The 21,226-nt window shown below is 40.3% G+C and overlaps 1 protein-coding gene across 2 annotated transcripts; it reads right to left on the bottom strand.

The window, feature by feature from the left end:
• Positions 1-1,960: 1,960 nt before the first annotated feature.
• Positions 1,961-19,778, bottom strand: scarb2a (scavenger receptor class B, member 2a). Of its 2 annotated transcripts, XM_056376102.1 has the most exons (13): positions 19,273-19,778; positions 14,593-14,750; positions 14,247-14,394; positions 13,869-14,063; positions 12,989-13,080; positions 11,529-11,648; positions 10,919-11,097; positions 9,334-9,452; positions 8,909-8,982; positions 8,701-8,752; positions 8,440-8,592; positions 6,838-6,885; positions 1,961-6,509 (listed from the first exon to the last, which is right to left on the bottom strand). In XM_056376102.1, exons 1-13 carry the CDS (start codon positions 19,393-19,395, stop codon positions 6,378-6,380), a joined length of 1,593 nt encoding a protein of 530 aa, XP_056232077.1. In that variant the 5' UTR covers positions 19,396-19,778; the 3' UTR covers positions 1,961-6,377. The 2 variants fall into 2 exon arrangements, with proteins under 2 accessions (XP_056232077.1, XP_056232078.1); XM_056376103.1 differs by lacking the exon at positions 6,838-6,885.
• Positions 19,779-21,226: the final 1,448 nt, after the last annotated feature.

The following is a 21,226-nucleotide window of genomic DNA, read 5'->3' as shown; positions in this document are numbered from 1 at the left end:
ATTTTCAGAGATGATTACTAAAAATCAGTAAATCTTTGCATCATCTTTCTTGTGTTTTGGGTTTCTGGCAGCTTTTTACGCTGTTAAATTCACACAAAGATAAAGGATAGTCAGGAAAGTTTAAAATCTGCATAACAAAAACTGAATGTGAAAATGAACCAAGAAAACACTTTCACAGGAGTTAATTAAGAAATCATCAGATGAGAACTGCAGTTTCCAATATTGTCTCCACCTATGTGTTGTTGCCATAGTTGTACTTAGTATAGAAATGTAATTTCTATGGCAAAAAAGTGAATAATACACACTGAAGGAGGACCTCTGTACATGCTGACGCCTGCAGTCCCTGAAAAGATAATCACAAGGGCAGAAACGTATGATGTCAGTTCCCAGTAGAGCCTGCCCCAAGGCTATCACTTAAAATAATGAACAGAAAGGCTGCTGATGTGTACGCATGTAATGCCCTCATGGATTTGTGGATTTATCTCTGTTACAGACACGTGTGACCTCCTATACTCCCTGAAAACTTGCCCAAACTTGGGGCAGTTCAGCTGTTAGTTTCACATGTGAGAGAAGAGGTGAAGTTTAGGTTTGACAAGAGCAGGAAGAGTCACAGCTTTCTGGGGAAATGTGTCTCATTGCTGCATAAAATGAGGGTTTCCTTTGAGTCAATCTAAAAAAAGTCCTTGCTCTTTAATCTTTGTTGTTTGTCAAGTTATTCACTGGAAAAGGAAATATACTTCATCACTGACCCAGGAGTAAGGCCTTTTACTGAATGCTTAGTCATAGTCATATTAAGGAGTTTGTTCCTGTAAACATGCCAAGACTTATTTAATCCAGTGTTGGAAGAAGTAAACAGATCCTTAAAAGTAGAAGTACATAGGTCTCATGTACCTTAGAGGTCACAGTCATAATGGCCTCAGTGATTGATTTATTATATACAATAATATTATATTGTTTCTGATGCATCATTGTGTAAGCAGCATTTTATTGTATACTTTTAGTCAGTACTTTCTTTCTACTGAAACTATCCAAGTAAATAAGACTTGCCATTTGATTAATTAAAAAAAAAAAAAAGCTTATTAAATTTTAGTTTAGCAAAAATAAAAAAGGCGAAATACAAAGTAACACAAATGTATGTATATGTATACATACATTGGCACTTTCTATATGGGGCTTACATCCTTATGCCATTTTATAAACCCACACATATGTTTGCCCCCAATACATACAGTACATTTAATCACAAGAACAATAACAACACAACAAAACAAGGCAGTATAAAAGGATACTTTCAGTAAAGGTTTATAAGTCCATGACAGTCCATCCAAATGTCAAAAGTTTGATTAATTTACTTAATTAGACTCAGTATATTGTGAGGGATCATTGTTTTCACTTGAGGTTTTGACTTAACCAGTTTTTTTTAGCCTGGAACACACGCAATTCAATCAACTTGTCTGTGCATGAGGAAGGTTGTTTGCTGACACAGAAAACAGCCGCCATGTTGTCTTCACTGTTTTTCTGTATCTCATGAAAGGCACAACAGTGGATAAGTTGAGAGTGGATAAGAGTAAAAGAAATGAGCAGAATTGTGTTCATTTGTGAATCTATTTTTATTTTATTTTTTTAGCATAAATATTTAACTTTAATGATAAAGAACACTAAAATCAAACTGGATATTAGAGTCATCTTAACTTAAAATGCCAAGTTAAATATCTGTTGTAGTTGATGTTCCTGAAGACTTTAAGTACAAGTAATTTATTTTTTGTGTATTTAAATAGCTAATTTCAAGCTGTTAGCTTTAAAGTCATGATTTTGAAAATGTAACTATTTCAATGACAGAGATTCAGTGATATTTAACACCTATACATACACTTATTAGGTTTTCTGGCTCGGCAGTTTTATTGCCACAAATAAGATTCATATTTAAAGGCAGTTTAACAAAAGACAGCAGACCAACGTGTGTACTTTGCATTTGACTGCAACTTTTATTTTTTTGCAAATACACTAGAAATGTTTACAAAAGCACTGTAGAAACATCTGTGCAGTGTAAATTATCAAAACTAAAAATGGATATTACTTTGAAATCATTTTGCACCTAACATGACAAGGGGATTGTCATTTTCAGCAGCAAAACAAATTAGTACATCTTAAGAGGAAACGTCTGTTAGTGACTTCAGAACATTGAAACAGGGAGATGCAGTCGTTACACGAAAGAGCAAATTAAGGAAAAAAAAAATTATAACAAAGGATGGTATGGCACTAGTGCTCATCCCTGATGGAGGGCTTCATTCATCAAGATAGTTTACACAGCATCAATTCTTTACTTTACTCAGTCATCAAGATAATCAGCCTTCCAGTAAATCACTCCAGTTTGACAGAAATGGTGCATTTGGCTCCACAAACAAGTTTTTACTCTCACAAGTTCTCATACTTGTCCAACACCTGAATCTTAAACCATTCATATACACTCTTACAGACATTTTATTTTACAGGGCTCTGACAGGTCCCAGTTTGTCAGACTGGTCTATCTTTACACTTTTTTTCATATTTTCAGTGTGAAAAAAATGAAATGTTGAATGAAAATGAAATGTGATGTGCTTGTACTCAAGCTGAATATTACAAAATAAAAAGACTAAATCACTCTACATAAAAAGGAATAAATCCTACACAAGTCAAACTAACGAAAGTCACAAATTCAGGAACAAAAAGATACATAAATATCATGTGGCCCCTTACAAAACATCCACAACTTATTTTACACAGCTATGTATTGCTTTGTCTTACATAATACTGAGATTTTTTTCTGCTCAAAGAGCATTGATTACTTTTGTTTGCGCTTGCGCTGGGTGAGAAAAAAGCAATACCCATCAAACTACCATCTGTGATCTTTTTTCTTTTGCCTTGATGTCAAAAGGCACATACATGCATTCACGCACACAAAACACATTTGCAAATACTTCACATAAGTGGTGGCACGACTTAAAAAAAAAAAAAAGTAGGTAGGCGGTGGCTTTGTGGCACAGCCGTTATCGCAGAGGAGAGTAAACATGGCGCTGGGGCAGATCTATGTGGGTTATCTTTGGTCAAGCAGGGACGAGCCAATGAGCTTGAAGGATTGGACTCAAAGGTCAATGTAGTAGAAGTCAGACAGGTGGAGGAGTAGTGATGGCTCAGGTGTGTGTGTGTGTGTATGTTTGAACAGGCGCTGTACAAGCAACACACACAACTCACAGGATTAAGGTTTTTCAGGTTCAAGTAAATATTTCCAAAAGGTGGATAACGATGGACTGTGAGTTTGCACAAGGCAAAGTTTCTTGCATGTAGGTGAAATAAAAAAGGCCTTTAGTGAATTGGTTTTACTTTAAAAAGGACAATTTCAACATTTTGGAGAACATACTTTTTTACTTTCTGCTGGAGAGTTAGATTAGAAGATTAATACCACTCACGTGTCTGTCTGTTAAACCTTAAGATGGAGCATAGCTTTGCTTAGCTTAGCATAAAGACCGGAAACCTGGCTCTGGCTCTTACAAGCACCAGTTTTACAGATGGTTACCTGCCAAATTATTTGTTGATGCAGTAACTTCCTGGAACCAAGAAATTCTCCATCACATAACCACCCAGAAAACAATGAACTGTAATTTTCACTAGGGCTGCACCTAATGATCATTTTCATTATGGATTAATCAGCCAATTAATTTCTAGATTGGTCTACAAAACATTTTAAAAAACTGCATTAAATGTCAATGATAGCATCCTATAACACATTTGAGAGGCTAAAATCATCAGAGCCAGGCTGGCCTAGCTAAGCTAAGCATCTCCAGGCTGTAGCTTCAAATTCAGGAGACAAACACAAGAGTGGCATCAATCTTCTCATCTTAACTCTCCACCAGGAGGCGAATAAGCCTATTCCCCAAAATGTTGAACTGCTTTAAAAAGGACTCTCCACCGGTGCTATTAAACCCAGAACCAGACTTCTGACACCAATCTTAGATGGCGCTGGAGTGGCTCGCCCTTTCTGTCAAGTTTACTAACCCTATATATTAACCCCCATGGTACATGTGATATGGTCAGTTCAACTGTTAATTGAGGAATGACTGGTTAACTAGTGATTACTTTACATAAACGTTTCTAGTGATAACTGTAACTGCTAATTCCAATAAATGGCAGAAAGCTTTGGGCTTTGTATCTTTGTGCTCAGGTGTCAAAGGGTTGGCGACACAGAAAGCCTTCAAGATTTAAGACTTGAGAAAAAAAAAAAAAAAAAAGTCTGTGGATCAACCTGAAACCGAATACGAGCACATTATGGTTAATAACCCATATTCAAATACAAGTCCATAGGTTATGGCATATTTTAGCAGCAATAACAAATACAAAAGTATATCAAAAGAAGACACTCCATGTGCTGAGAAGCAAGTAACACAGAGGCAGGGATGTCTGTTGTCCATTTACAACAACAGCACAACCAACACTAGCCAGGACAAACCATTGAAATGTACTGAACATATGGACCACCTGCACTGAAATGACAAGGACAAAAAAAACAAACAAAAAAACAATGAAAATACACAGGGCACAATTTCCAGGCAAAGTGCAGGGAATTTTCCATATTGACAGTATTATGGCCTTAAATTCACTTCCCATCGACAGACAGCAATGGGTTTTGACGTGTGATGAGACAAATGTGGCGGACAGAAAAATGAAAAACACATCATGAAACATAAGACAAACAGTGATTCAAGTGCTGTGTGCTGCGTTTGCCTGAATGCCTACAGCTCCTTGGCAAACCGAACGACTGCACAGCGACGGGTGGCGCGCAGGGCTCCCTCAACACCCAATGATTCCTTTTTCTTTTTCTTTTTTTTTTTATAGTCACGGCACTTGACAAGTGTCTTTGACAGATCAGCTGTAAATATAATAGTAATAGGACCAAAAAAAACCTGGTAGCCTTGTGTGAGGACTGGTTTTAGCAATCCAAATTGTGCTTTCTCTAATAAGTAACAGTGTAGACGTGCAGGAGCGGTCGACACCAGACAGAGTTAGTGTCTTTCAGCACACCTAGGAGGACTGCTTGCTGGATTTGGTCAGAGGTATCTCAACATTTCCCCTTTTATATATGTACAATAAGGACAAAGAGATTTCCAGCTTATTTGAACAATGTATGAACATAAAGAACACACTGAACCATTGTAAGGCAGAAAGCAGGTTCAAGTCTCCCTTGTAAGTTCTGTGGGTGTTTGTTTTTTTCCTTTTTGTCTCGATGTGTGATGAAGCCTAAAAAGGTGCGACTTTATCAAGCTAGTCGGCAATCCTAACAATTTCACATCTAGCTTGTATCACCTTAACTAATGAGGACTTTGAAATGTAGCTGAATGTTTCATTTTTTTAACTAGTGTTTTGAAAAAAAAAAAAAAAAAAAGTAATGCAGACAAAAAATAAGGAGAAGAGGAGGGGGTGGGGCCAAAATCACAAGTATTTCATGTGTCACACTACACCACGCCTGTGTCAAGAAAAACAGTTGCCCATTGTCCATCTAAACAGGACACTGAAGTGTAAGATAAAGGTGCACAGACACTTTCACTAATTGATACTTGAGTGCGGTGTGTGCGCACTAATTCATCTTAGGAAAAAAGGCAAAAATCCTATAAATAGTTTGGCTCAGTCCATTTTTCTTTTCTGTCTTTCTTTCGTTTGTACAAAAAGGATATGCCAAGTTCAGTTTTAGCAAAACCATTTTATCCTCTGTGCCCAGGAGTTCAGAGTTTTGTCCTAAGGATTCAGTTTACAGGGGCTTTTTAATCTGTCGACTTGAAAGTGTTCTCCTCACGCAACACTGATGGAGAGGAAATTAGCAAGAATACAACTGTAACAACACCCACTGTTGTTCAGGTGAATACTAAACACTCTTTTAGCCACGTTAGTCGACAAAAGTCTGCTCAGAAGATCATGCATCCGTGTGCAGCAGCGACACCTATGCTACTGTGTTCCCTCAGAAGAATTATGGAAAAAAGGCTTGTCCTGGCTGAGCCCACCCAGAGTCCCGGCGTGTTTAAGGGGCCGACCAGGACGGAAATGAGGAATAAAGGTGTGAGAGTTTGTTGTTGTGTTGCAGCACGGCAGGCAGTGAGGGCCATGCTCAGCAGGTAGAGTAGAGGAGGACAGACAGTCATAAAAGGGCTCAGTGAGAGGAGCAACGTCTTTGTTGACTAAACATATACTGGGGTTTGTGTCCCACCCCTTTTCCCTATCCTCCCCACCACCCAAAATACGTGAAAACGAGCCCACTGTGTGTGTGAACCCCCACCCGTGGTAATGTAACACCCCTGTGCTGCTCCCTCAGCCCCCTTCCTGAGCTCCACACTTGGGCAGGAGATCCTCAATCAACACTTCTGGGCCTCCACTGGAGACATGGCAATGTAGGAGCCATTCCTCATTGGCTGGTTGGCTGGCGTTTCCGACGGCTCGTCCGGTTTGTCGCTGACCTGAGTGTAGGCCGTGTCCTCTTTTGCCGTCTGGATGAGGAAGAGTCAGGACAACAAGAGGTGTTAGTACAAACGCAGCACTGGCAAGATGTTCAAATATGCTTTTATACTCAACACTGACATTAAAATGGGAATAAATGTTTTGACTGTAATGTTCACACGACAACCTAAAATGTTCACCAGTTACGACAAAAAACCAAGCGAATTAACTTAAAAACAAAAAGGAACCAATTACACTGTGAGGCGAGAACTCAAAAAGGAAAATATCGTGTCCGTAAAGACAATTAAAAATGATAATCAGAGATGATGGATAACAAATTAAGAGGAGAATAGCAAACAAGGCAAAATGAAGACTTACAGTAAAAGAATGAAAAGCTTCAGTAAAATCAATACGTTTTACTTCATTCTAAAACAGAAAAGGAAAAAAGGGGGGGGTTACAGAAAATTAAAATTAGAACATGGTTAATACAACACTTCTTCACATTGCAATTAAGCAATAACAGTCTCTCTCAGTCCTAAGATGAACTTAAATTCACGTGTGTACAGAATAGAATAGTTTGCCTTTTTTTTTGGGAAACACGCCAATTCAATTTCTTGCAGAGAATTAGATGAGAAAATTGACACCACTCTCTTATCCGCACTTTAACTATGAAGCTGAAGTCTGTGCGAAGAAAATCCAAACACCAGCATTTCTAAAGCTCACTAATTAACATGGTATATCTTGTTTTTTGTGTAGAAAAAGTATCACAAAACTAGGTCAAAACCTAGTGTATGGCTGGACCACACTGTAGGCTATTTGCATTCTGTCTTATGTCAGCTGGTTTCAGCTCTTTATCTATTTGCATCTCTCCTCCTCTCTGTGCTCACATATACAGTATTTTGATTCAGCCGAATTCCAAGTAAAAGTTCTCATTTGCGTGTTTTTCTGTTTCTGTTGTCAAACAACAGAACAAGTATGAAATAGTGACAGAAACACACCCCATTAAAAACTACATGTTAACCGGCAGTAACTTCCAAGCCATTTCCAAGCTGCTGCTAAAATCCTTGATTTTATGAACGCAACGCCATCTGACAAAATGACCATACACATAAGTTACAGACAGCTACCTGTAAAAGCCAAAAACCACACATTTTGGTGCTGGTAGGCAGATGTGTTTCCTTCGGACAGGATCAGGTTAACCGTTCCAACCTGTTTCTTGACTTTATGCTAAGTTAAGCTAACTGTCTCCTGGCTGTAGTTTCATATTTAAACAGACAAACAAGAGTGGCATCAACCTTCTCATCTGTCAACCAAAAAAAGAAGTATTTCCCAAAAATAACAAACTATTTCTTTAACATGTGTATTGCAGGCCACTCTATGGATCATGAATAACCTGAACTACAATAGCATGAAGGCAGTAAGGGCCAGGGTTCAAATCAGAAACCCTGTACTACTAAAGATAAGAGGTGAACATGCGTTGTAGATCATTCCCATGACTATTCTAGTTCAATGTACTTTGGTACACGACAGTGCTACGATAGTTTATAGCTATGCTGACGCTTTCTTCCTGAATACCAAGACTCATCAAAAGTTGCATTGACTGTTAGAAAATATTCAGCAAGAAAAACACATGACCACCATTTGATCCAGAATTGTGGAAAACTGCTCATGCAGGCTTTGCTATTCAGGAATCATGCAATGTGTTAGTTAACATGCGCACAGCTCAGGGGTTAAACCTGCTAAAGCTTGGTGAGGTTAATGTAGGAAAATGTTAATCATGCAGAAACCCGGTCAAAACTTTCAAAACTCTAGGATTTACTGTGACATATTATACTATTATCTATCATCACTCTAGGTCCCATTTACACTGTGAACTAATGTCAGTGGGTAGCACACTTTTTTTCACACCAGGGTAACTGTGGGGATTAATAATACTAAGTTTAGGATTAATAATACCACAGCAGCAGGGGCAGTTCCTACCTTCTTCTGGCGGTTTCGGCAGAACAAGACGACGAGCACCAGCAGCAGGATGATGCCCAAACCCACGATGAGCAAGGGGAAGTTTGACACAAGGGTCACAATCAAGAGCAGCGTCCTCATCTGGGAAGCTGAGTCATCATCAATGGTCGCCGTCTAGGTTCAAGATAAAGACGACAATATTGATTTAAGTTCCCCTTACAAGAACAGGTTTATTTCAGTTTGTGTTGAAGGAGGGTGGGGGGATGGGGGTGGGGTCCTCACCTCATTGACGAACATGATGGGGAAAATGGTCTCGTTGATGTACTTGGTTTTGCTGCAGGGCAGACAGACAGAGACAGAGCGAGCGAGAGAAGGACAGAGAGAGAGAGACGGTAAGGTCAGGGGGAACATCTGGCTCAACATGTGGCTGTAATGGGGACAGTATGTGGCAACAGTGAAGTGGGTCACAGTTCAACAAAGTTCGACTTACGGGAAGCCTTGGACTCTCTTCATAATGATATTGAGCTGAGCTCGCTTGCAGGCACGAATGGGAACTCCCGTGGTCTTAAAAAAAAAAAAAAAAAAAAAAAAAAGAAGACAAAAAGATGTTATTTTAAGTAGAAAAGCTTCCGGTGAATCTCGCTTTAGCTTTTCTTATCTTTCTTATAATTCTCACACATTGGAAGAAAAGTAAGTATCCCAACCATTAAAATGTGGCTGGATCATTTAGAGAAATCGCCTTAGGAAACAATAGACAATTAGGCGACCCCTAATTTAGAACCTTTAATGCCGTTACTACAAATCATGATCAAAAAAACATTTCAATAAGACTGTCATAAACCGACAGTTAAAAAGGTTCAACACAGATCGACCCATGTGGCTCTAATCTGCTGGGATATTAAATATGAGCTGTACCGGCTGCAAGTCGAGGTACGTCTCGTGTTCCTCCTTGTTGGGGTTGAGCCCGTCGACAGCATTGATGTACTTGGGGTCCGCTTGATAAAAGTGGGGGAAAGACACGACGATGGGAGCACCTGGAGGGAAACAAGTACGAAGAGTCAGTGTTTGTGTCTGTGCCTGAAGATGACTCAACATAAACAACGAGGGCTGGAGAAAGACGAAAGAAGAAGAAACGTGAGATAAGATAAAACGATGGTACTTTGTGTCAAGCAGATAAACAGGAATTTCAGTAATTGATATATTGCTGCAGATAGCTGAAGAATGTGTGTCCCAGGTTACTTTGGGCCTAAATAGTGATTAGCTAACAAAGCTAAGACAAGACGGCTCCTTCTGAGGCACTGAATATCCTGTTCTTACCCCTAATTTGAGTAAGAAAACTCATATCTATTTAAAGCTTATAATACTTAAACTCTTAGTGGAGTTAAATTATGTATATACATGTATATTTGCACATATATTGTCTTAAATTAAATTAACTCCACAAACTGTAAAAGACAACATTTCAAAGAGGCAAATTTAATATGTATTTCATATACATCTCGCCAAAATAAAAAACTCTCCACCTAAAGTCCTTAGGTCATAGGTATATTGGACAAGTAAATACAAAGTGAAAATCATCTTCAACAATACTAAGAGAACAAAACACACATTAACACTACTCTGAAAGATTACCTTTAGAGTCTTTTAAAATGCCAGAAAACTGTGAAAATGACAAATTACTATACATGTCTTGTTTTGTCTGACAAACAGACCAAAGACACTGAGTTTTTGGGTAATTTTTCACCCCCTCACTGGTAATAATAACAATAATTATTGTAATTACAGCTGAAATTACCAGCCGTTTTTCAGCCTCAGTCCTCCTGTAATTTAAAGTATTTTAAAGTGGACCTCTAAGTTTAAAACGTCTTCTACCTGCATTTCACCAGCTCAGTGTAAAATTATATGTAGGCCTATCTGGGATGAGAAAAGAGGAGTGAAATAACCAGGGACTATTTTATCCCCAACCTCCTCCTGTAATGTTAATCGTGTCCGAACAGGCCTTTAGACTGTATATGTTGGAAGAACATTACACAAAAAAACAAAGAATACTATAAGGATTTTAAATGAACTTCATGTAAATTATACAAACAGCAGAGCGCCGGGGTTACAGTAGCATATCGTTCTGTGATACTACAATGACTTCATGTGTCAAGCCCACTGGAGATTGCCTTATCAGAGCAATCACGCTCTACTCAATGACCACCATAAAATACTTCAACAGCCAGCACAGTTAATTATTGAACCATGTATTGAGTAAAACCTGGCATGCTCAAACAGAAAGAATCAGGCAGCAGGGCAGGGGACGTGATAGCTGACTGAAAGGACATTTCTGCGGGGTAGAAAGAAGGGGAGAAACTGTGTCATGGGACTGGTTTGGGGTTATCAAAGGAAGGTGGGTGGTGGTGGGTAACTGGGTCAGGCTCTATGGTTACAGAGGGGGCTCAGAATGAGAGGGGGGTGTGTGTGTGTGTGTGTGTGTGTGTGTTGGGGGTGTTCCTACCTTCTCGACAAACGCTGACTTTAAGCACCCCGGTGCCGAGACAGTCTCCAGCTGGCACACAGAAGCCCTTGTTAGCGGGGTTGTCTTCGGGACTCATGAGGACGTCGCTCGGGGGTGCAAAGCGGTACGCTTGGATGCCTTTCACCTCCACGTCTTCCACATAGGCTAGATGAATAGACCTGAGGAAAGGAAACAGCTCAGATCTATTCCTAGTTTTGGGAATCATAAGGAAAAACAACTTCAAGAACCTCTTGAGAAGTCTAAATAAATACAATATCCAACAAGTAGGAAAGAGCTCTTGTCATCTTCTAAGCAGTTAGGAGAATAAAACAAATAAATGTCAAGAACAAGATGATCACTTCCTGTATAATCACACCTCCCAGCTGTGTCCAGGTCAAACTCTGGACTCTTCACATGTGTTTTGCATTCATTGCCATCCTTATCAAAGTTGTAATAACCAGAACTCAGGTCCTTCAGTAGATTTATAAGCAGATTGTATATGACTCCACCATCATTTCCTAACTTGCACCTCGCTGAAGTTCCTGTCCACACCCTGCCAGGATGCTTTGACTGTAAACAAATCTACAGCAATACACGCACATGTGCATACCTGCAGAGATCGGCAGCAAAGATGTAGAGTAACTCGTTCCTGTTTATTAAAGGGTGGAAGACAGCGCCATCCGTTCCGTTGATCATGTTGCTCTGATTGGAAGACCACCACGACATCTTCCTATTGTTTGTTTAAAAGAAGAAAAAACACACACAGGCTATATAAGTGCTGGGTGAAGTTCAAGTACTGCACTTGAGTACAATTTTGAGGTACTTCAGTATTTTCCATTTATACTTCTTCTCTATTATAGTTATTATGATTACCAATTCCTTTTCAGATTAAGATTTCACATGAAAAAAAAACATACAATTTTAATGCTTATAAATTACAACACACTGTTAAAGATTAAACTAGAGTTTCCCAACTATTTTGACTTGTGACCTCTTACAAAAAAGCAAAGTGTGGTTGGTTAATCGGTTTGATTAACCTGCCAATTATTCTTTCATTCATCTAACTCACATTTACTGTCCACTTCTTTACCCGATCTCCTTGCACTTTGTCTAATTGAACAGATTTAGTACTTAGTGCCTTCTCCAAGGTCTTCTACTGTTGTCCCTCACTCGTAAGTCGCTTTGGATAAAAGCGTGATGTAATTGATTTAGAGAAACATTGTCATGACATGATTTCTCAGTCCATCCAAAAATGTCTTATTCAGTTTATGTATGAAAAGATTTCAAATCCTGATGTTTGAGAAGCTGAAAGCAGTGAATGTTTAGAATTGACAAAACATTTTTTTAAAGAAAGTAAATCTGCAATCAACTAATCAATTGTGTCAGAAGTGTGATTCTGAGGCCGAAAGACGTTAAAATGATTGAGTATGTAATTTTAAAAAAAGCAAAGAATCTGTGTAGCATAACTTTTCCTTCTTTTAATCATTTCACAACCACCCAGATTTATCTTTTGGTTTGGAAACCACTAGACTACATCACCTAACTAAAATGTTACTTGTGTGTTGATGGATTAGTATTGACAATCTAATACTCTAATATATAACATCATATTAGTCATGAGAACAATTTTTAAGCATAATTTGCTGCTAATACCTCTGTATCTTTTACCTTAGTAGCATTTTGAATGCAGGATTGATTCTTCATATGTGTAATGAAGTGGATTTACACTGTTGTAGTGGTACTTTTACTTGGGTAAAGGATCTGAACAATTGCTCCAACACCAGATTCTACCTACACATGCTGCCCGCATTCAAAGTACAAAGTCACTTCAGATATACAAACATTCATTTTGCAATCCTGATCTACCTAAAGGCAGGGAGCAAAGGCTTTCTCCTCTGGACTTTCACATACCGGTTGTGTAACAAAATAAATGAATATGATAACTGGGAGGAAGTGGAACCCGTGCGCTGACGAGACAGAGTTTTACTATCATTGAGGAAAGCGAGGAAAAGGAAAAAGAAAATCTTTTTTTTCCATAGACAGAGGACACTGCGTGACATGAGTTGTTACCTCAGGCCGTTCCACGTGTCAATCTTGCCATAATCCAAGTAGTTCTCCTCGCCAGTGTGGAACACAAACTCTCCTTCATGAGTGCCATTTTTCTGTGGAAAACAACACAAGGTTCAGACAGAGCTGCTGTGACCGACAGATGTTGAGGATACAGCAGAGAGGCACTGAGTCAGAAACAAGTGTTAATGTCTGCTGACAAAGGACCATGGGAACTGTGGAAGAAACACTGCTTTGTATTTGTCATAAAATATGCCCCTTGGCGTTTTCTCATCAGACTCTTAAACAATAAGGCTTTAGTAATTGATTGAAAAACTGGTAGGCATTTTCACATCAACTGTTTTGGCCTCCGAGAAAACTACATCGATGTTATAAAGGGCAGTATTTACATTTAAGGCAACAACGATTGGCTATTAATGTCCAAAAATAGGGAAGTTGACATATCCAAATATTCCTCTGACTGAACAGTGCAAAAAGATATTCAGTTCACAATCATATATGGCAAAGAAAAGCAGCAAACTCTTACATTTGGGAGGCTGGAAGATGTGTATGTTTGGCATTTTTGCTTAAAATTGACCGAAACAATAAATCACACATCAAAATAGTTGACGATTCAATTTCTGCTGATTGACTGATTGTTTAGCTCTGTTAAATGCATTCATCAGCATCACATGGCTGGTGTTGCAGATGTTTGGCCTGTAAACAGGAAGTACAATCATCTTCCATCAGCATGTGGCCAATCTCACTTCTTGCGCGACACTACCACAGGCTTCCTCTTGTCTGACATTTTAGTAACCCTTAACAACCAATACCCCAGAGATTTCTAAAGGTTTTTCTTGAGCCACTTGCCTCCACAATCACATTCAGGAGCGCCACAGCTTACCTTCCACATCAGCCCAAAATATTCATCCACGTCAGGCTTCATGGAGTGGATCTTTGTGAGAATAGGGTCTTTGAATCCCCACAGGAACTCATCCACGGTGCGTGTCATGAACAGCTCGACACCCAGGCTGTTCATGTACATGGAAATTAAAGTTCGCACGATGAAGGAGTAGGAGTTCATCTCGTTCATCACCGCCTGAGGAAGAAAGACAATGAGTTGTTTGCAAAAGATATACGCTGGCTTGTTTGTCTTGGCTTGATATGCCTGATGTTATTGTGCCCAAACTGTCACGTTAAAACTAGGAGGACAATGGCTTTGAGTTTGTTAGCGGAAAAAAGTGTGAACAAAAACTAGGGGACCTGATGAATCATGTCTTACCACATATGGGATGTTGACAGTCCTGATGATGTCAACCTTGGGGTCTCCGGCGGACTTCTCAGGCACAAAGACAAAGGTTTTCGGGTTAAGGGCATAAATCTTGGTGCCGTTCTCCAGGAAAGTTATGTTTTCTCTCGGCCTGTATTCCCTGGTGTGGAAAGGGCATTAGTCAGTTAGTCCAGATGTCTTTTGTTTCGAAGCATTAACAAAATCAACCCAGATGATTTCTTCAAAACATGGCTGACATGAAAACCAGCTTCCTTTTCCATCACTATATATCAGACGTTTGCAGCTGCACCCCTACTCCGAACCACTGATTGGGTTAAGGTCTTCATACCAAACCTACCTGTAAGTATAGGGTCCGATCTGTTTTACAGATGCCTTCCCGCCTTTCAAGAACTCCTCTGGATTGGTCACATTGAAGAAGTAATACTCCATATAAACAGGTGGAGGTGGATTCTTCCATGACTCAAACACTCTGCTCTTCTCCGTCAAAGTCATTTCCTGTCAGCAAAAAAAAAAAAGAAAGAAAAAAAGAAAAAAAAAATCAAATACACATTCAGATTGAGAAACAACTGAGAATCAACAACTCCCACAGCATTTTTACACTTAGGTGGAGCAATGTTTTATTCACATTTTGGAACTTTCAAAGACGTTCCCTATTCTGAATGACTGCCATCTGAGAGCACACATGGCACTTTTCTGCAACGAGCTGGTGCCGGGCCAAGACCCTGAAACTCAGAGGGAGGTAGAGAAAAGTCCTTCATAGCTGAAAAACCGTCAGGACAGGCAGAAAGTCTGAGCTAAAACTGCACAGTCTTTGACCTCAGCAAGCCGAGGCAGGAATCTGTCTGTGGGCTACTAGTCAGCCCACACAACCCAGCAATGTGTTGCAATAATAAGACATGACATCATTTAAGCCTAAGCCATCGAACTACATGCAAAACATCAGGCGAGACTATAAAGCCAAACCAGCCTCCACAAGAACATGGTTTCACTCTGAGCAGTTTCACAGATGTTTTGGCTTCGATCACGTGGAGAGAAACAAACCTGAAAACCAAAGTCAGTGGCAACTGTGTGTGACATAAGCCTGGCTGCCGCATGTCTGAACATGAGAAATCAGTAACTAGATCGTCAAAGTGTACAAGAAAACAGAAAAGCTGAAGATGCGTGTTGATCAGGACAACAAGCAATCCCGTTTCCAATCGTTTGGATGTTTTTAAAAGTTGGAGAAAGGAGAAATCACCCACTTCCTTTCATGCATTTTAAATGGTGAGTTCCTGAAAACCATACAACCCCCATACATCGTCCCCTGCAGTCTCTCAGAGGCACTTCGGAGGGTGAGAAAATATAACTTAAGGTGTGGTAAGCACTTCCTGTTTAGATCTTAACTTCCACCATGTTTTTCTCCATACAACTGTTTACTGGGTTTTGTTGCATCCTCATCCCCACTTTACAAAAACCCATGGTAGATGTCAGAGGGGTCAACCAAAATACATACTTTGATAGTCTGCGTAGAAACAGTGAGATGCTTCAACTAACTGAAAGACACATAAGATTCAAACACAAAAAGAAAAAAGGCTCACTTGGCTGATTTAGGTATGTGATCATGAAATATACCCTCTAGTCTTTGAACACGTTACAAAAATGATTTGACTGGTGTAGGGCTGCAACTAATGGTTATTTTCATTGTTCATTAATCTGCTAATTATTTTCCCAATTTATCTGTTAAATGTTTAGTGTGTAGTCCCAAAAGTTCAAATTTCATGTCTTTCTGTCTCTATTTTCTCATAATAAAAAATTACTAATGTCTAACTAACCATCAGCGTCATGATGACGCCCTGATTACTCAGTTTCAGTTTTATGTCAAAGCTGCGTGACCTCCTCCAAAAAATGCCTCGTGAAGCAGAGAAGAGACCCTAAAAGGGAAGTTTAAGTATTTGAGACATGAAACTCTCCCGAGTCTTGATGAGTCAACATTTTAATTAATAGCTGAATTTAAAGAAGCGTGTGACCATCATGAACAGTGCACTGCAGGACATACATAAAACATAATCCAGTCAAATTGAGTTAACTGGTTTCCTTGTAAAAACAAAATGCAAACTGTCACTTTTGAAACAGGCGTCTGTCTCATCGTTCCCCTGCAGCATTTGAGAAACAAACATGTCTGTGCCCTGCATGAATCCCTGTGTTCGCCAACCTTGAACAAAAGTCTTCCAAAAAGGCCTTCAAAGTTATATGAGACTCATTTATGAAAATAAAACCTTGATATATCACAAAAAAAGACAAGAACAAGTGAGAGACAAAGTGGAAAGGGTTTGTCAGTGTGATCAAAATTCATTGTTTGTCATTAGCTAGTGCTGAGTTTAACTAAACAAACGACAATGTGACCTGAGCCTCAGCCAAACAGCTGCAGGCACAGCTTAGGTGTGGTGTGACAAGATCCTGTTTTCAGTTGCAATAGCGGAAACACAAAGAAAATCCTTTATGAGTTCCTCCTGTATTGAAGACTTTGACTTCAAGTTGTGCATGAATGGTAAAATTTGAACTACAACATGCTGTGTTTTACCAGCACGACCTTGTTCTTGAATGCTTTTTGCTCAATCAGTCATACTACCTTGAAAAGTCTCCTCTCCCAAACAGAGGCTGAGAGGAGTGGCATGATCTTCTCAGAACCACTCGGGATAGGCAGAGGCTGGGACAACAACAAGGCACTATGAGGTTGCTCCCAGGCAAAAATCCTGCCCCTGAGGACAAGCAGTCTGTCAAATTCCTCGCATGACTTTTTTTTTGTTGTCGTTTCCCTCCACGCCCAGCTCAGCAGACATACAGAGTTTGTGTCCTGGAGGTAGCTTTGACTTGTCCCAAACAACTAGGCTACATCATTATTACAGAGAGCTGCATTCGACATCAGATTAGGTAGATTTTTGAAGTCAGTTCAGCATGTCGGGTTCTGCCTAATTCAATGGGAAGACTGTGGCGAAAGAGGATTAGCTATGCTGTCATTTCGTGTAATCGCCAGCCACATCAGAATTATGTCCCCTGTTGATGAACTTTGACTAACTCTCTTAATTTGGGTCCCCTGGGATGCTGCCGTGATTCAGAATGACGAGAAAAATGAGACCCAGGCCTAAATTTAACTCCAAGAAGTGAAAACTGTGTCAGGGAGGCGGCTGTTTGTGAGTTTCCTACTTGGACAAATAGTTAATTTTTCTTCTTCTTGGGGGGGGGGGGGGGGGTGTTGCGAAGGAGCAAAGAAGCAGAGAGATTTTAAAGTACAGATTATGAGCTGCACAGTGCATCCAACAGTGATTCATGTCAGTAAGAGGAATGTGAGGTATTTAAAAGGGCGATGGGTCTGCAGGGTGGGATAGGGTGTCAGCTGCCAACAACCCCCACCCCATCGCCCCATATATACCTTAAAATACTGTAAGTAAGAAAAAATGAATAATTCAGTACATCCCAACACCAAGAGCCCACCAAATGTAGTTTTACACTTCAGCACAAATTTACTGCTGTTTTCCCTTATGTTTATAGGAGCGCAACGCCAAGAAAAACATCAACCTGATTCACTACTGTGCCGCATGTTGAGCTGATTCTAGAGGTGAGGGGGAAAAGAGTGAAAGTAGCAGTTGTTTCTAAGCAATGTGCAAATCCAACCCAAGTCAGAAATAAATGTTTAGCCTCTCTCTTCTCTATAATGTCAACATGATTGTTAAATCATTGCAAAGAGTCAACTAACGTACTGAAACACAGCCTGTATGTTGATTAACTCATATGGAATTCACGAGACAGAAATTACTGATCAATCTGACAAGCCCGGATTGATTTGTGAAGCAGTGATGACTCAAAATAGACTGGTATTGAAATTTTACAAAAATGAATGACTGCATTTGTTGGGACTGCATTTGGAGGACCCATGCCTTTTATTCCCAATAATTTAACCTCTGAAATCAATCCCATTAACACAGATTGGATTGGTTTATACAAGTTGGACGCTTGATTTTCAGACAGGTGCAAGGCTACTTCTGCCACACAATGTAAAAAAAACTTACTACAGATTCTCCCCTGGAAGTCAGGGACTCCCCGTTTCTTCTGCACTCACCCAAGCTCCCTTCCCCCCATCCATCCAGACCTGCACACCTCCCCCCCTAACCCACCGTGTCCCTACTGGCGGAGATTCCTACTATTACTACCAGTAACCCTCCTCAGAACAGTCACCAGTCCAGAAGTCAGTGCATCAAACCTGCTTCTGCAGAAATGTGTCACTGGGTCATGCGCACAGTGCTGGACAGGTTAAGAGCATACTATCAGCAAAGAGAAAGCACATATCGTACGTTTTCTCCCCATTTTCCTCGCGGTTCCCTTCATTCAATAAGAACTTAAATGCATCATGTGATGATTGCTTAAGCCATATGAACCATGTAGATCCATATTGGTTTGTCAAAGGACATAAAAAATGCCATAATACAGGGTGAGGTCATAATAAAGTCACCTTTAAGAGTCGCACCGTTATTCTCCCCCTTGCGGGAATTATAGGGGATTTCTACCTAAAAGCGAAGAGCGTATTAGGCTTTTGTGTAATGTAAAAACATACATGCTGATTAATCATCTGTCTAAGAGCAAGCTTGACCAGAACCTCGAAGCTGCAACACCATGCACCACGACGCACAACGACTTACGCGCTGCTAGACCTCGGATTCACACGGATTCCGTAAGAGAAACGCTTCGAAATGATCCCGCAGAGCTGGAGCTGCAGAATGCAGCAGCCGAGAAAATTACCATTTAGTAAACACTTAAAATCAAGACAATTCATACACACAAACACCTCTATATTGGATGATCTTGAGACCTTGCATGCACTATCACCAGTGGGATGCTGAATGCGCATGATTGGCCACTGCAGATGAAACGCTTAAACATTTAAACCCCTCATGTGTGACAGATGGAAGAAGTGTGAAAGGAAGGAAATGTACACTGCAGTCGTTGCTGTTGCTGTTGGTGTGGGTAAAATTGTACAACTCACCTTTTTTAACCGGCTGTGTATCATTGTTTGGAAGACTTGAGCCACGACCAAGGCGATCCCCACTATCAGGAGGTGAGCGCACACGATGCCGGTGGCGTAAATCGCACAGGATCTTCGAGTCATGATGCCGGACGGATGTGTTTTCCTCTCGGGCCCCCGGAAAAAAACTTTACCGAAGTCGATGTTAACTTCCCCCCCCAAAAAAAAAAATTAACTAAAAGATAACGAAGACGAGGTGTATGAGACCGTGAAACCTCGGCGTCTCCGGAGCAGCAGCTGGTAAACTTCTCTCTCCGCCGTCTTGGCGTGGGCTTCTCGGCGAGGCAGGATAGGGGAAAGAAAATGAGAGTCGAGAAAAATGTTGGCACTTCTCATCAAAATCCGGGATCACACTGGACGACAGAGTGAGGACTGAGCTGCTGTGGTGCTGGGGCGGTGGTGAAATGAAGCAGCAGCTCTCAGCACATCGGGACGTAAGCGAAGAGCTGTCCACCTCCCCTTGCTGCACGCATTAATGAACTCGGTCAGGCGTATACCTCTTTTGGACTGCATGGGCGGTGGGCGTGTGTAGGAATAAAGAAAAAAAAAAAGAAAAAATCAGTGATGGTGCTTTCCTCACACGGCTGATGTCACCGTTTCTAACAACAATATAATAATATGCAACAGAAACAAAAAGCAGAAGTATCTTTCTTATTTATTCCTCTTTTATGTGCGACTTTATGCACAATTTGTTTGGCTTTTGGTGTCGTTTAATAACTTTTTGCACCGATGCTTCCCTGGTGTGATGATAGTTTAGGTTTCTGGCATGTAGGAGCTTGCAATACAACATGTTAAAATCATCAGGATTATTGCATGAATTAGGAGCATCGTGCTCATCCACACATGGATGCTCGGTGGCAGCATCCACCGGGCGACTTTTTAAATGATCTTACCAGTTGTGTTTTGATGCACACGATGAGGGAAATGGTTCAAAATTTCACTTAAAACTTGGACATCTTATCATTTGCCTCGTTCACATAGACAATGAGCAGACGGCGGAAAACCGTTACCTTTTATAAAGACTCCGCTATCTCACCTCATCCCGGCTCCTTTAATAAACTCAGCGTGGACGTGAAAAAATGAGCCATTCAAACAACCAACGATCGGTGACGTAGGCTCTTTGTCCGACCAGCAGCCGCTCTGGTTGGCTAACGTCCTCCCGGACCACCGCTCAGGACCACGCCCTCTACGCGCTGATTGGTGCGACGCTGGTGAGTGCGATACTGAATTTGATCGACTGATTTCAGGGCGGGGCTTATTTAAAGGGGGAACCGGCCGGTGGTGAGGTTCCGCACACAGACTGGACGTCAACCTGCTGCTGTGGAGCCCACTTTAACCACATATGACTTCTCTGTGGAACCAGAGAAAAATGTGGATGATTTATAGGCAGCATTATGGCCACCATGAGGCAAACGACCACTAAATATTGACAAACATGAATCATATGTGATTGAGAACAAGAGCATCTGAAGGGTCCTCACCATTAAGACAAAAATGTCACTGTTTGCAGTCAACAGTGTTGTTGACAGCAAACCCTGAGATAGGGTGTTGAACTTAACAGACCTACTCAAAAACATGTAACGTTTACATTTGCAGAGCAGGAATTACACAAAAATGTGTTATTTCAGCCAGAAAAAGCTATGAAAGGTTTGGACAACCCAGGTCAAATCACATATTTTGTAAAGTAAATACAACCCCTGCAGAAAACAGATTTTAAAAAAATAATCTTTGTTCAAATGACATTTTTTTTAAGAATTAACTGGCAATGCTTAAAAAATGTGAAAGTTGTGTTGTATGTATCTCTAGAATCTAGATCTCTAGATGAAAAAAATATTCAGTCTGCTAAATGATATTATATATTTTGAACTGTTTTCCCAAGTTATGCATCTGTTTTTAAATCATAAAACAAGATGGC

Source organism: Seriola aureovittata, chromosome 5 (genome assembly GCF_021018895.1).
Source record: "Seriola aureovittata isolate HTS-2021-v1 ecotype China chromosome 5, ASM2101889v1, whole genome shotgun sequence".
NCBI classification, from domain to species: domain Eukaryota; kingdom Metazoa; phylum Chordata; class Actinopteri; order Carangiformes; family Carangidae; genus Seriola; species Seriola aureovittata.
The sequence above is the reverse complement of the archived record's forward strand: the minus strand, read 5'-3'. Positions and strand labels throughout refer to the sequence as shown.